The sequence below is a fragment of the Acromyrmex echinatior genome, chromosome 7 (assembly GCF_024713525.1).
Source record: "Acromyrmex echinatior isolate Ae372 chromosome 7, ASM2471352v2, whole genome shotgun sequence".
NCBI classification, from domain to species: domain Eukaryota; kingdom Metazoa; phylum Arthropoda; class Insecta; order Hymenoptera; family Formicidae; genus Acromyrmex; species Acromyrmex echinatior.
The window spans coordinates 9,147,228-9,161,945 of NC_141858.1; the positions used below are offsets into that span (position 1 = coordinate 9,147,228).

The 14,718-nt window shown below is 30.9% G+C and overlaps 3 protein-coding genes and 1 long non-coding RNA gene across 4 annotated transcripts; 2 read left to right on the plus strand and 2 right to left on the minus strand.

Annotated features, from left to right (window-relative positions):
* Nucleotides 1–3,253: 3,253 nt before the first annotated feature.
* Nucleotides 3,254–8,545, plus strand: Sec61alpha (SEC61 translocon subunit alpha). The gene is made up of 8 exons (XM_087408006.1): nucleotides 3,254–3,809; nucleotides 4,001–4,068; nucleotides 5,064–5,129; nucleotides 5,240–5,450; nucleotides 5,519–5,776; nucleotides 5,897–6,063; nucleotides 6,368–6,757; nucleotides 6,845–8,545. The coding sequence occupies exons 1-8, from the start codon at nucleotides 3,803–3,805 to the stop codon at nucleotides 7,106–7,108; spliced, it is 1,431 nt and encodes a 476-aa protein (XP_087264132.1). The 5' UTR covers nucleotides 3,254–3,802; the 3' UTR covers nucleotides 7,109–8,545.
* A 187-nt stretch (nucleotides 8,546–8,732) lies between these two features.
* omd (integrator complex subunit 5 omd) lies at nucleotides 8,733–13,339 on the minus strand. The gene is made up of 11 exons (XM_011069960.2): nucleotides 12,631–13,339; nucleotides 12,402–12,531; nucleotides 11,769–12,178; nucleotides 11,541–11,676; nucleotides 10,788–11,457; nucleotides 10,466–10,710; nucleotides 10,191–10,396; nucleotides 9,976–10,122; nucleotides 9,747–9,887; nucleotides 9,155–9,415; nucleotides 8,733–9,071 (listed from the first exon to the last, which is right to left on the minus strand). Exons 1-11 carry the CDS (start codon nucleotides 12,850–12,852, stop codon nucleotides 8,850–8,852), a joined length of 2,790 nt encoding a protein of 929 aa, XP_011068262.1. The 5' UTR covers nucleotides 12,853–13,339; the 3' UTR covers nucleotides 8,733–8,849.
* On the plus strand, nucleotides 12,396–14,404 carry LOC147909153 (uncharacterized). Its single transcript, XR_015545726.1, has 2 exons — nucleotides 12,396–12,509; nucleotides 13,775–14,404. It is a non-coding gene; the product is annotated as an uncharacterized LOC147909153 (long non-coding RNA).
* LOC105154434 (protein anon-73B1) lies at nucleotides 13,489–14,126 on the minus strand. The gene is made up of 2 exons (XM_011069958.2): nucleotides 13,956–14,126; nucleotides 13,489–13,887 (listed from the first exon to the last, which is right to left on the minus strand). The coding sequence occupies exons 1-2, from the start codon at nucleotides 14,124–14,126 to the stop codon at nucleotides 13,789–13,791; spliced, it is 270 nt and encodes an 89-aa protein (XP_011068260.1). The 3' UTR covers nucleotides 13,489–13,788.
* Nucleotides 14,405–14,718: the final 314 nt, after the last annotated feature.

Consider the following 14,718-nt stretch of genomic DNA (forward strand, 5'->3'; position numbering starts at 1 on the left):
AAAATACATTACAGTTTTATTCTTAAAAAAAAAACATTAATCTTTACCAACCCTGATTTTTAGTATATTTTATTAAGTTGCTGAATATTTTTCATGGTAGAAATGTTTGAAATATTTTTGTATTTCTAATACTCCTGATAGATATAAATGCATTAGTAAAAAATATAAATTATTCAAGACATTATCTAAACATATATACACATAAAAATAGGCGCATTAGACTTACGCAAATTAATGGATATATTAGATGCACTAAAGAATATTTATATATTTCTTGATTTACAGCAATTGAAAATTTTATAAAACATATTTGATATTATCAAGAACAATCCATAAAATTTGAAAGTTAGATTTAATTAGAGAGAATTATGAAAAGTATTCGATAATAATTAATGATCTATTAAATATATTGAAGAAGTCACAAGCACACATTCGTAATATAAGAATGTCTGTGTATGTAAATAAAAGCAAGACAATGAAAGTGATAAATTTATCATTTGTAACAAGTCATTTGTTATACAGGCCGTTTCTTTGCATAAAATATAAGCCCCTGACCGATATGCATGGATGTTCAATCAAGCAGACGCTAAAAAGGAAACAAGGTAAAAAATTACGTAATTTATACTTGGCATAAAAATTTAAGTGTGTTATATACGGTGTTATATACAGATTATCCCGAATTCGTAAATCCAAGTGTCATAGCTAAAGTCAAAATGCAAGTTAAAGTTCTTAAAAAAAATATAAGTTGAACAAATATTTATCATTCTGAACAGTTTTTTGAGATTATATATAGTTTAAAAATAAGTTTAAAACTGACCAAATATAATTATAGTCGATTTATAAACCTTATAAAGATTATAAACGGTCGTTTAATCGTGAAGTTGCGTGTCAATAAGTACAGGGTTGGCCATATTCGACGGAAAGATGTTTTTTTTTTCAATCATGGGAAACGTCATTACTCGATCTAACATCTCTTTCCCATGATTGAAAAAAAAAACATCTTTCCGTCGAATATGGCCAACCCTGTATTACTCTTGCTAGTTTTATTCATATATATTATTCATATATATTATTGATATATATATATATATATATATATATATATATATGTTATAACGCGTTAGAATAAGACATGCAATTAAAAATACTTAAATGTAGGCTACTTTGTATTAAAAAAAACTATAATTTTTTTCATATTTATTAATTTAACCTCTTTTTGAGAATTTTTGAATGTGAATTTCATTACTATACACAGTTAAATTTATGTGAAATATCAATGGAAATTAACGAATGAAAAATTCCTGAATCTATGATATTGTTATGTAATCCATCGTACTATTGTATAAAATAATAATTTTTGTCGGCGGCAACATTTATATAATCAGAGTTATCCAGCGTGAAATATGATAATCTACATCTAGATCGTGTTCACAATAATGTAAATAAAATAATTTAAAATGTTTTACGTGTCGTTTGTATAAACAATCTATGAATATAAGTGAGAGCAAAAAGGATTCATACAATGAAATTTTTATTAAAAAAGTCTTATTTGTAGAAAATCAACATTAATTAGCAATTTTATATAATAAATACATTCTGTTCTAACATAAACAACCAAGCTTCGCTTGTATTTCTGATTTTAGAAGCTAAATTTCTTGACTGTACGAATACTTTTTGATTATCCAAAAAATACAATTTTTAATTTTCGTTTATTTTTCAAATTATATATTTTCTATAATTAATACACATCTTTTTGATATATATAATTTTAAGAAACATACAATGTATTTTATTCTTTATAAACTATTAATTATATCACTTATTTGGCTTTTTATATGTATCATCTCAGAAATTCTTCTTTTAAATAACGATTGTTCTCTGACTAAAATTCTAACATTATCCCAATCCAATTTATGCTTCTTAATTCTGGTGATAATATATAAAAAGCCAAATAAGCAAAGTGATACTGAAGAATTACCTGATATTTATTTGCCTACTCTAAAGGAAGATCTCTCTCATACATATTAAAAATAATTCTAAAATAATCTAAATTTCTTTCTTTTGACGCACATATAAATAGCGGACACACATTAATGTATACACAAATAATAATATACAATCACGACGAATTTTCATCTGCGTGAAGAAATTGCTTAAGACAATGCAAAGACTCATCAATTTGTCTGTAAAACAGGTAACGAATTATATATCCTTATTAAATTAACGACATTTAATTTCATTTAAGAATAGAAGACCGAACTAGGTTTTGAAAAGTATGGTCAAAATCAGGTTTCTAAATTGGTATTGGTAATGCTCGGTAGACGATGTTCGAATCGCAAAACTCTCTCATACGCTTACCATGGAGTATAGATACTATTATCTTTAGTTTTTTATTATGTTTTTGAATATCTTTGTTTTAATGTGTGAACATAAAAACATTACTTTAATTTAATCTTCTAACTAAACTTCTATTTGTCATCATTTTTCTTTTTATTACGTTTTTTAATATATTTACAAAATGATTTTGCGTAAAAATATTGCAAAATATACTTGATGCCTTTTTCTACATTTCTAATATCTTCCACCTTTTGGTAAATTTTACCTATTAGATAAATCTGACAATCCGCTCATGTGATTGAGTAATCTTACTACTTATCCAACAGGTAAAATTTATTAAGAGGTAGAATAACCGGCCCTAAAAAATGACTAAATTGTTATAAAAATATATTTTAGTGAAAGAATAGTCGACGAGAAAAGATTATATGCTTTCTTTTTTAAAAGATATCTTTATGACAATTTAGTCATCTTTTAGTCATCTTTTAAATGACTTTGTGCTCTCTGGCTTCTATTATACTAAAAAGTAATTTTAAAAGAAAGAAAGATGTATGAACATGTATGGACATATTTCATATACATATAATTATATATACATGTTTATGAATATTTATGCGTGTTTATATATGATCTATACATATTTATACATATTCATACATAAAAAAATTTTTTACCGTATGTTTAATTTATAATTCACATATTTTACATTATTTGTATTGTTTACATGAAAAAATTTGTGTAAACTTAACATAAACAATACATAAATATTTCAAACGTAATCTTAAAATATGCAGCACTTTATTTACAACGTATTTCATTGGCACAAGATGTTCAATTAAAAATAAATATATACATAATTATAATAGACATCTTTATTTATACATTAAAGAAAATTAAATATTTTGTAAAGTATATTTTTTTATATATTTTTTTAAGAATTTTGAATCTATATTTTTTGTTACTATATTATATATTAATTTATTTGAAATATCAATGGAAATCAGATGAAAAATTTCTCTAGCCTATCCATCGCAATATACTGTATAAAACAATTAAATATATATTTGTTATTACGGAAAAATTTACATCGACAGCCAATGATTTAATAGTCGGTACATCTTTTATCAATCACAAAAATTTACCCAGAGTCGATACGATCTATTAATTATATCTTATCGATAAAACATGCCACGCTATTATCGACTGGCGCACCGCGTCATCTGGTGCCGGACGGCGGAATCGCAAGCGGAAGCGTGCCGGCCAACATCATCAGGTCACGTGACACTGGCATATTGATACGTGTCGGCGGGGTGAGCCACGACTCGCTACGCTTTGCCAGTCTTGCATACGCGGCCGCGTTCGTGCGCTTGATGAGAGGGTACTTTGCAACGGTGTCGATTCACGGGATCCTGTGAGGGAAGATCACTCGATCCGCGGTGCTTAGGACAGTCGTGTCAACGCAGACAAGATGGGATGTGAGTATGTTTGTCACTTACAGTCAGAAATAAGAGCCGCTGTTATCATGGATTCACGTTCGCCGCCAACCTCTTTCATTGTCGTGCGTAACCTCTCGCACAAACATATTGCTAGCGACGCGAATCACACTGACATACGCGCACCCGTCGCTCTTAGAAGCTCTAAACCGCCTTTTCTCTTCTGCTTTCAGTCAAATTTCTCGAGGTGATAAAGCCATTCTGCAGTATACTGCCGGAAATAGCGAAGCCGCAACGGAAGGTAAATCCTACGCAATGTACGATCTATTTCCGTCTCTCTCTTGTATTTACAGTTTCGTGTACCGTTTTTCCTAAATTCCTTAATCGTCCTGGGTGTGTGTAAATATAGGATGAGATGAATTATTCTTTACCATCTGTTTACATACATCTATGACATGTGATGACAGTGTAGAATTGTATTCCTTGAAACTATAACTTTTCTTGATACTTTTTTTCCTGATAAACTTATATACTTTACTGTTAATCTTTCTCAAACCTATTCTACAATTGCATAGTGTAGCTATAAGTGATTGTAGTAAGAATTGATCATTCACAGTCAAATTTGAAAGTTCAACTGTTGTCAATTCTTACAATGGCAACTATTTATAAGTGGCTTCTATAATGAGATTTTAAGGCGTAAGAAGTTAATTAATCATAGCTGATCATTCTCCTCATACTTTACTGTGATTGAATGTTATTTCTTATGGCTTAAGACTCAAAGCTTAAGTTTTATACCTTACAATCTTATGATAGATGCTGCTTTACGTAATAACAGAATGAATTTTAATGATTTTATTATATTTTTAATCTTTGACTGTCAGCGACTGAGATGTATTCAATTTTTATTACTTTTTATACATCACTCGTAGATCTCTTTCAAATTGCAAAAGTGTAAAAAGTTTATAACTTGAAAACAACTGTTTTTGTATTGCTGTTTGAAATATATTTTTTATCTTTTAATTATCCTACCTTTTTTGATTACCTCTTAATTATCCAATAGAGTACAAGTCAAGAATAAATTATTTTTTATTGATTCACTACTTTCTTTTTCGTTTGTTGTCAATTATCAGATGTATTATACTACGTATTTGACTTTAAATAAACAAAGTGTACACTAGTTTAACTATAAAATCTATAGACCCAGCCACAGTCCTCCGAGGAGTACTTCTTTCGAGAGTTAATTTATCTTAATCATAATGAAATGGAATCATAATGTGTTTCTATATCTTTTCACAGATCCAATTCAGAGAAAAAGTATTATGGACAGCGATCACATTATTTATCTTCTTAGTATGTTGTCAGGTGAGTTCATAGAGCTTAAGGTTTGAATTAATAATACGGAAAGAAATTAGTAGAAAATCGTCACAAAACTGTCACAAATAAACATAAATACATAATCTCGTTATTTTCAGATTCCATTGTTCGGAATCATGTCTTCAGACAGTGCGGATCCATTTTATTGGATTCGTGTGATACTTGCATCAAACAGAGGAACTCTCATGGAATTAGGTATCTCGCCGATCGTTACTTCGGGTCTTATTATGCAACTGCTTCACGGCGCAAAGATTATTGAAGTCGGCGATACACCAAAAGATAGAGCATTATTCAATGGCGCGCAGAAATGTAAGTACATAAATTTTAATATATAATTGAAATGAAGCATAAGTAGCATTTGTTTTTTCTTTGTGCAGTGTTTGGCATGGTTATTACCGTTGGACAAGCTATTGTTTATGTGATGACCGGAATGTATGGAGATCCGACTGAAATTGGAGCTGGTGTCTGTCTCCTGATTATCATTCAATTGTTCGTCGCTGGACTCATTGTATTATTATTGGACGAGCTTCTTCAGAAAGGATATGGATTGGGAAGTGGAATATCTCTCTTTATTGCCACTAATATTTGCGAGACCATTGTCTGGAAAGCATTCTCGCCAGCCACAGTTAACACAGGTAATTTCCTCGTTATTAGAAAAAAAACTACATGATATATATTTACTATTATTTTTGATAATCTATTTTGTCTCTAAATCAATCTATATCAACTAAAATATATTTTTGTACATTTAATAGGACGTGGAACAGAATTTGAAGGAGCCGTAATCGCGTTATTCCATTTGCTGGCCACCAGACAGGATAAAGTTCGAGCCCTTCGAGAAGCGTTCTACAGACAGAATCTTCCAAATCTGATGAATCTTCTTGCCACCATTCTAGTGTTCGCTATCGTTATTTACTTCCAGGTAAATTGTCGATAGGGCATTTACATGAGCTATAAAGTTTTTATTTTACGTAATTGCTTTTTAACTAATACGTCTTCGAGCAAAAAAATATCAGACTGGATTTTAGAAATAAAATTATTCTACTGATTGTGTATTAAAAGTCTGAAAGTTATTGGCACGCAGTTATCTGAAATAAATTGATTTAATAAAGAATATATATTATATTATTCGAAATATCTAACTTTGACCATGATGATATTCTATATATTCATGTATATGATCATTTCTCAAGTCTTAATAATGTTTAAAATTATTTTATTTTTAGGGCTTCCGTGTAGATCTTCCGATCAAATCCGCCAGATACCGCGGCCAGTATAGCAGCTATCCAATCAAACTGTTTTACACCAGCAATATTCCGATTATTCTGCAATCGGCTTTGGTGTCCAACTTATACGTCATTTCTCAGATGCTAGCCGTCAAGTTTCAAGGAAATCTTATAGTGAATCTGTTAGGTGTTTGGTCGGACGTCGGTGGCGGAGGGCCTGCCAGATCATATCCAGTTGGCGGATTATGTTATTATTTATCACCTCCTGAATCAGTCGGCCACATCGTTCAAGATCCTGTTCACGCCGTGCTCTACATTCTCTTCATGCTTGGCTCATGCGCTTTCTTCTCCAAGACGTGGATTGAGGTCTCTGGCAGCTCGGCAAAAGACGTCAGTATAACTTTCTCTAAAAGATGATGTATGTAAATCTTCTCGACGCTATAGAAAAATTTATGATATGCATCATTGAATTTTTAGGTTGCTAAACAACTGAGAGAACAGCAGATGGTAATGCGAGGCCACAGAGATAATTCCATGATTCGCGAATTAAATCGATACATCCCTACCGCCGCGGCATTCGGTGGACTATGTATTGGAGCTCTCTCCGTATTAGCAGACTTCTTGGGCGCGATTGGTTCTGGTACCGGTATCTTGCTTGCTGTCACAATCATATACCAATACTTCGAGATCTTTGTGAAGGAGCAAAGTGAAATGGGTGGCATGAGCACGTTACTCTTCTAAACTTAATTCATCTATAGACTTGAAAAGTGAACTTTTTTAATTCTGAAGAACTGAGTAAAATAATTTATTGTAAAGTAAGAGAGTTGGATTGGCAACTGTGTGTTTATGTCGGAGCTCATAGAATGATAGACACCGGCGCCAAACGAAAGTTCCCCGTTGTTATGCATAAAGTCGCACATATTTAACTTATCATTGGTATATATTGTTGATTCTCTGCTCAAAAGATTATATTGCCGATGACAATTCTGAAAAAAGTCTATGTGCTTCTTTTACGCAGACTATATTAACGTGACCATTGACACATACTTTGATATACATTCAAATGGTATACATTGATATACTTTCAAATTTGTTCTAACAATTCTATTTTACATTAAATTTATAAGAGCTTTGTTTATGTAATATCGAGAAAAAGAACATACCTTTATTTTTACATTAAACGTTATTGATTCTACGCTGTGTCAAACGGTACACGAAGCACCAACTGAGAGAGGCAAGATACAATGACGGAGCGTAGAGATTATATAAGAACATAAACATTTATTGCTCGCAAACGCAAGCACAGAAGATGCCTGTCCTACAGCATCGTGCTTGCGTGTAAGATTTAATATCTTTCGTACAACGAGCAGCGTGTACATAGTAAGAAAGTGATTAAATATTTTCAACATTTTTTACTAGCGTTTTTAGGCTCTGTAATTTGACGTAGACAGAGCCGTGTGAAGACTCAATGGCGTACAAGTAAAATCGTGACATTTATATATATATATATAAATATATATATATATATATATATATGAATTGAACCGATTTTGCATACGATTATATGAAATAATCATTTCAGTTAGGACGAGACACCCACCTAGGGTATTCGTGCAGCAATTCGAACAGCGTTCGTTCATCTTAGATACCATCCATTCCTATATTGATAATATATAATACGAAGTAAATATTAATTATATTTGTTTCTTACATATGTATTTAAGAGAGAAAATGTGCTTTTATAAATATTAAACATATGTATATTTTTCTTTTCGTCTTCCTTGTTTCACTCCTTAATGGCTTTATTACGCTTTGTGCATAATCTCATCACGAATATTTTCTATATCATGGAGTACTTTCCAAAAATAAAATTTCTATCCATATTTAATTGAAGATTACAATCAATTGATTATATCATAAAAAGAAGGATCCATGTATTATGTAATATGTTACATATTATAAACAGAATGTATACAAGAAACTAGTAAAGATTACTTTCTATTTTATACAGTGTGTGTGACTGTCATTTTCTACTTTATATTTAAGATTGTTACATAAGATATATATGAATTATAACTATTGTTATAGGATATCAATGTAACAGGGAGAAACAACTAAATGTCCAAATGTACTTACTGTTAATGGTGTTTAATACATGAAACTTGTGGAAATATTTAATCTTAGTATTTATATATTTTGAAACACATGTTATATGATAAATCGAGACAGAGAGAGATTTTCATATAAGCTAAATATTTTAATAATATTGTATCAATCATACTATTAAAATATGCTTTTATATGAAAAATTACTTATAATATAAGTATTAGAAAAAAAAAGGAAAAAAAGGATATGAATAATACAATTTCATTATTTATCAAGTTTTACATATATTATTACTGTCAAGTGCGATTACTAGTATTTATAAAACGTATACAATTGAAAATAATTTAAACATTTTAAAAATATATTGCATTTTATATTATTTATTTTCATTGTAAAATAATGTTGAATACAGAGATCCTAAAGTGTGAATATTTGCCAATAATACTAAACGAAGAGTATCTGTAAAACGTGCATTGGGCGACGACATATCGATATCTCTCCAGGCTATATTGGTACCTTCGTTTCGCGTAAATAGCGCTGGAGATGGCACATTTTCACGCATGTACGCCCACAAACATTCTCTCATTATTGTACTTATCTGCAATCAGAACCATTTGCGAAATATAAAAAATTTGAATATATGCATTTAATTGAAATAATATTGTAGAAATAAAAACAGACCTGGTGAGGTTGTAAAACAGGTAGGATGTCTCTAATACTCGCCAGCGGTGGTGGTAATAATTGACCAAGTGCCATTATATTGACAAGCGAAACGCCTTCCTCTGTATTCCAATTAGCCATGACAGTTGCGGTAATGCCTCTCAGTAAAACGGAACAATATGCTAATGCTGGCCTATACCAAGCAGTCAATTCTAACAATGTCCACAATAGAGGAACATCCTTGAATTTACGACGGATTTGTAAATCTCTTTCTATTGTCACCTGCAATAATGAAAAATTAAAATAACAAGAGATGATACATAGCTCAATGTCATAGTTGTTTGTTAATGGAAGATTCGGTTAGTTTATTAAATTTAATAGATCTTGAACTTGTTGCCATTCAATATTGGGAAAATTTAGGAAAAATATTCTACTGTGACAGAAACAAAGTTTATAAAATTTAATCCAAAAATATCTGAAGCTAAATAAATCTTGTAAATGTATCGGTTCTCAAAGAAAAACTTCCAATTATAAGAAGTTAATTATAAAAAAATAAGTTAATTGTGAAACTAATTGAGAAAATTAACATATTAACAATTAACATAAATAATACCTTTGTAAATTCCTCGTCAGGCCACGGTAAACCATTGTACATAACATCAGGCGATACCAATTCAACTAACAACAAACTGACCATTGTCAGAGCATCCAAATTAATTGGATATCGATCTGATTCCTGATTGCTGCAACAAGCCTGAAAATAATTCGAATTGAATGTTAGAATATTTAATATATAAAATTTAGAGATTTACTAAAAATGAACTCTTTATCAGATTCTTTACCTTTATGACGTCTATTAGTAACATTTTGTTTAAAGTAATGATTTCCTTATCGATCGAATTTTCCGGCGGAAGTCTCCGTGGACCATGTCCTATCACACCAGCGTGAAATACCGATGAATGTCGTTGCGCTAACATGGTACTTGTCACCTAGGATGAGATCATATATCAAAACATATTCTGCATATTTTAAATGTACTTTTGTTATATTTTTATACTTGTTTATGATTCTGATGTAATAATAACATCTCTTCAAAATGAGGCTCGAATTTCTCCTTTGCGCCAAAGTATTTGGCCTGCTCATTATTGATGCTATTTCCTAGTATCTCTCTGAGAGCCAATACACGTGCGGACGTAGAATGACATGTTAAATCTTTCAGTAAATGACATACCATCTTTACTCCTTGTTCTTTTTTTATAATATCTAAAAAAATTGCATTATCATACACTTTGTTACTTAAAAAAATAAGGCTTTTTATAGAATTCTAATTACCAGTTTGAGCAATGCATAAAAAAAAATACTGTATGATCGCCCTTGTTAATTTCAGCATAAGTTCTATATCGAGAATATGATCTTTTTCGGATGTGCTTAACAGATCCAAGAGAGTAATGATATCATTCGCCAAATTAAAATCATCGCTTCTCATCAATAAACAAGATATTTGATATAAATTAGCTCTGAGGGCTCTGCTAATCATTTGTGACTGCAATATCTCCACCTTATTTGATTTTTCCCATCTAAGTAAATAGAAAGAGACACTAATTATTAAATCAAACTGTAAAATATTTAATTATTTTAAAGTATTGACACTTGCTTTAACATCAGAATAAGATTTTTGAACAATTGTTTTGATTCCTCCTTTTCTATCACGTTTTTATAGTGTATTTCTCTGAGTGCTTGCTCCAAGACCTGCGTAAAATAATCGTGACTAGCAAGCATATTTTCAGTTACGGATTTACTCGTAGGAAATTGTACAACATTATTAGTGATAAGACGTATTAAGGCCGCAAGATGGAACATTGTTTGCGCCTTCATCAGCATGTAGGATACCGTGGAGACGACTATGTTCGGATTTTGACTTCTGAGAAAACATAACAGCCTGACAGCCGTTTGCACACGCAGTGGATTTGGATTTAACAGCATTGGTACTATTAACGATATCTCCTGTTTGATAGAACTCAGCAGATGAATATTTGCGGATTGCGGTCCATGCGTTCTTAATAAGAGGTCGATCTCCTGTAGAATCAATTCTAATATCTCCCGACAAATGTTTTTTACATTTTGCGCCGCATTAACACTGTGATAGCCGACGTTGCTCGTGTTTAAACTTATATCTAGTAGTACATTGATTATTTGTGATGCGCCTTGCTCGCATCCTAATATTAAGTGTACTGTCAAGTCCATTAAGGCCGCTGGTTGATTATCAAAGTATTTACACCAATCTGCTGCAAACAATGCCAGTCGTGGTATGATGTCTGATTTCACTATAACAAACATTATTTTATAGCTATATTTAATTGTAATGATAACATTAGATTTACTTTAAATTTCTATTTAAAAAACATACATATTTGTAACACATCACTAGTTATTGCTTTCAAAAGAGTCTGAGAAAGTGAAGCCAAATTCAAAAGAAATGGTACAGTAGCTAGTTTCTGCTTTTTGATATCTTCGTCAAGATTTATGTTTTCTTCCAAACTCCACTAAGAAATAAATTATTCAAATATATTATGTAATATATAATATAATTTAAATTAGAAATATATACACCATACAACTTATATAATAAGTTTACCTCAAACAAATCTAACAGCGCTTTTCTAATATCTTGAAAATGGCTACCAGCTAAATGTCCCAATATACCGACAACAGAATTTAACTTTGGATTCTTGACATTATGTTCATAGCCCATGGCACAGAAATCTTTCAATCCGCATGATAACACCCTCGTGATCACAGTGTTTGGAAAGCAGCTTCCTACATGAGCAACGACCCAATCGAAATATGGACTATGTATCACACTGGTGTCTAATAATGCCTTGATACAAGACTCCGTATCAGAATGCATAAGACACTGCAGACATTGGGCCGTAATGTCTATTAGAGTCCTTGTTGCATGGCACGACATCCATTGTTGCATAAAATCATTGATGCCTGCATTGACAGGTAAATTGCCGCGTTTTGAATAGTCCGAGGACAGTTTGCCTGTGGAAAGAGTTTACTTTGTATGTCGCAGAAATGAATTTTTTTATTGGGCTAAATAAAATATGTATAAACCTAAATAAAATAAAATAAAATATGCATTTAATTTTATGTACATATATATATAGTTATATATATTTAGTATTTAAATATATATAACTAAATATATATAACTAAATATAAATTAATTTTATATATTTATATATACCTATATATATATATATACCTAGTAAGTCCAACGACCATGCTGATATGATAGGCGCCCATGCTTCTGGATTTCCATTGATGAAACTGCTCAGAATAGCATGAATTTCTGCTATAATACTCTCTTCAGGTATCGATATATTCTGATTTGACTATAAAGATTATATGTGTGAATTATCGATATTATTTTAATCATATTGAAATGCTATGTAAAAGGGCGAATGAATTGAGAATACAATGCGATTACATACCTCGATCTGACGAACATATTTTGTTACGGCGACGAAAAATACATTACAAAAATATTCAAGTACAGCTTCCCTCGCTGCGGGTACATTTTTCAATAAAGATAATGCCGTACGGGTTACATCTTGTGTGTTTGTACTATGGGCAGGCCGGATAGCACCGGAGATGAATTTTCTAACCTCAGTTAAAATGTCCTGAGGCGACAAAGTCGCCGTATTATGCAGCATTTTTGAATTATTATTAGTAATAATGCTTCAGATACAAAGCATCATTCAATTATGTCCGCATTTCCAATCAAATCAACGTAAATTCATCGCATCAATGAACCGTGGCTTTTCTTGATTAAGAGGTTATGGTGTATGAGAGGTTATGTTGCAATTACAGGTATTGAAAGATTATGTTGTGATCATCTTAGGCGGTTACATTGTAATACAGATTGATCTTAAAATTGCCTGTTCTGAAAGGAACTCTTCGATGAATAGATTCGATGTCTTTAGACATCTTTCTTTTTAAAAGCATATTTTTATTCCAAAAATAATCCTTGCGAATTTTATATATAATTTATATTGAGAAAAAATATATTTATATAAGAATTTGATATAAGAAAGTTATTTCTTCTCTTATGAAATATTAAGTAGAAATAACGTTTTTTACAATTGATGTACATACACGAAGTTGAGAGAAGTTCCATAAAAATAGAATATATACTTAACACATCTTTTTTTTGGAAGACCATTTGTATTTCAAAAATCTTTCTCGCAAATTATATGAAAGATAATAATTTTTTCTTTTATAAAATATCACATAGAAATAATAGTTTTACAATGGTTATACGTGAGATTGAAGTAGATATATCTCCATGCTTAAAAGTAGGATGAAATTATATTTTACAGATTGACATTATATTATAAAATGACCATTTAGTAAATAACTTAGATGAAAATGAACTGAAGACATTCTAAAAATCTAGCTTTCAAGAATCTTGAATTATGAAAATAAATTAATTGATGATTTTTCATTTAAGGAATACAGTTGATACAAACGTCGTCCCTTTTTTTTACGTTTCATGAATAACAGAGACAACTTGTGTCACGAAATGAAAAACATCTGATATAAGATTATGAGATTAATATCAAAGTAATGTCGCAGGAAATGTAAACAGTTCAACGCCTCTTCTTTTTCTCCTGCTTCCGTGGCCGATGAGGTCTTCTTGGCGTCACTTGAGGACTGTTTTCGGAACATTCAACATCACTTGGGTCATCCTACAAGGACAAGAATTATTGCTGCAAGGAAGTCATTGTCTTAACAATCTGCAACAGCCAGAAGTTACCTTCAAAGCCGCCACACCGTCGGATGGACCAGCCTGATACACGACTATAGCTAACAAGCACATGATTTGGAATACTGCACCTACGTAAAGACCGAATCTCAGCAACTGTTCAAATAGAGTTTCCTCCGCTGGCAGTAAAAGGCGTTTAAATTGTGGATCCGCGTCAGCCATCTCTAAATATAAAAAAGCACATAGGCGTTCATCTACAACACATCAATAGAACATAAATTTATTAAAATTAAAAGGAATAATAAAATAGGTTTCTAAGAAGTTTTTATTATTAGAGCAGAATTCGTTTTTGTCAAATCTTGAGTACTTGAAGAATAGTGTTGTTAGACATAAGTTATGATATAACAATTTTCAGTATTTTACAAGAATATATATGTTGTTATCAACTGGATTTCAATTTGGAATATAATAATAAAAGTTTTAAATTTAAATACATATAACTGTTATATTTTAATTTTACATTGTTAAGTACAAATTATATATTAATGCGTTGTTATTGTTAATGTGTTTTGCGGGCATATACTTATTTCATTTTAAGTATGTAAGGAGTATTAGTTTAGCTACAAAAAAAAGATTAACAGATCAATGTGCGTATCTGAACGAACATGTACAGTCATGTTTTTCTCGAACAATTTGGATAATAAACCGTCGATCCACGCGATGGAATTCAATTATATCAATTCCACGAAGTACATCACATTCCCACAAAAATTGCGGAAACGTATAATCATTCGAAACGTGTTCATTCGTAAAT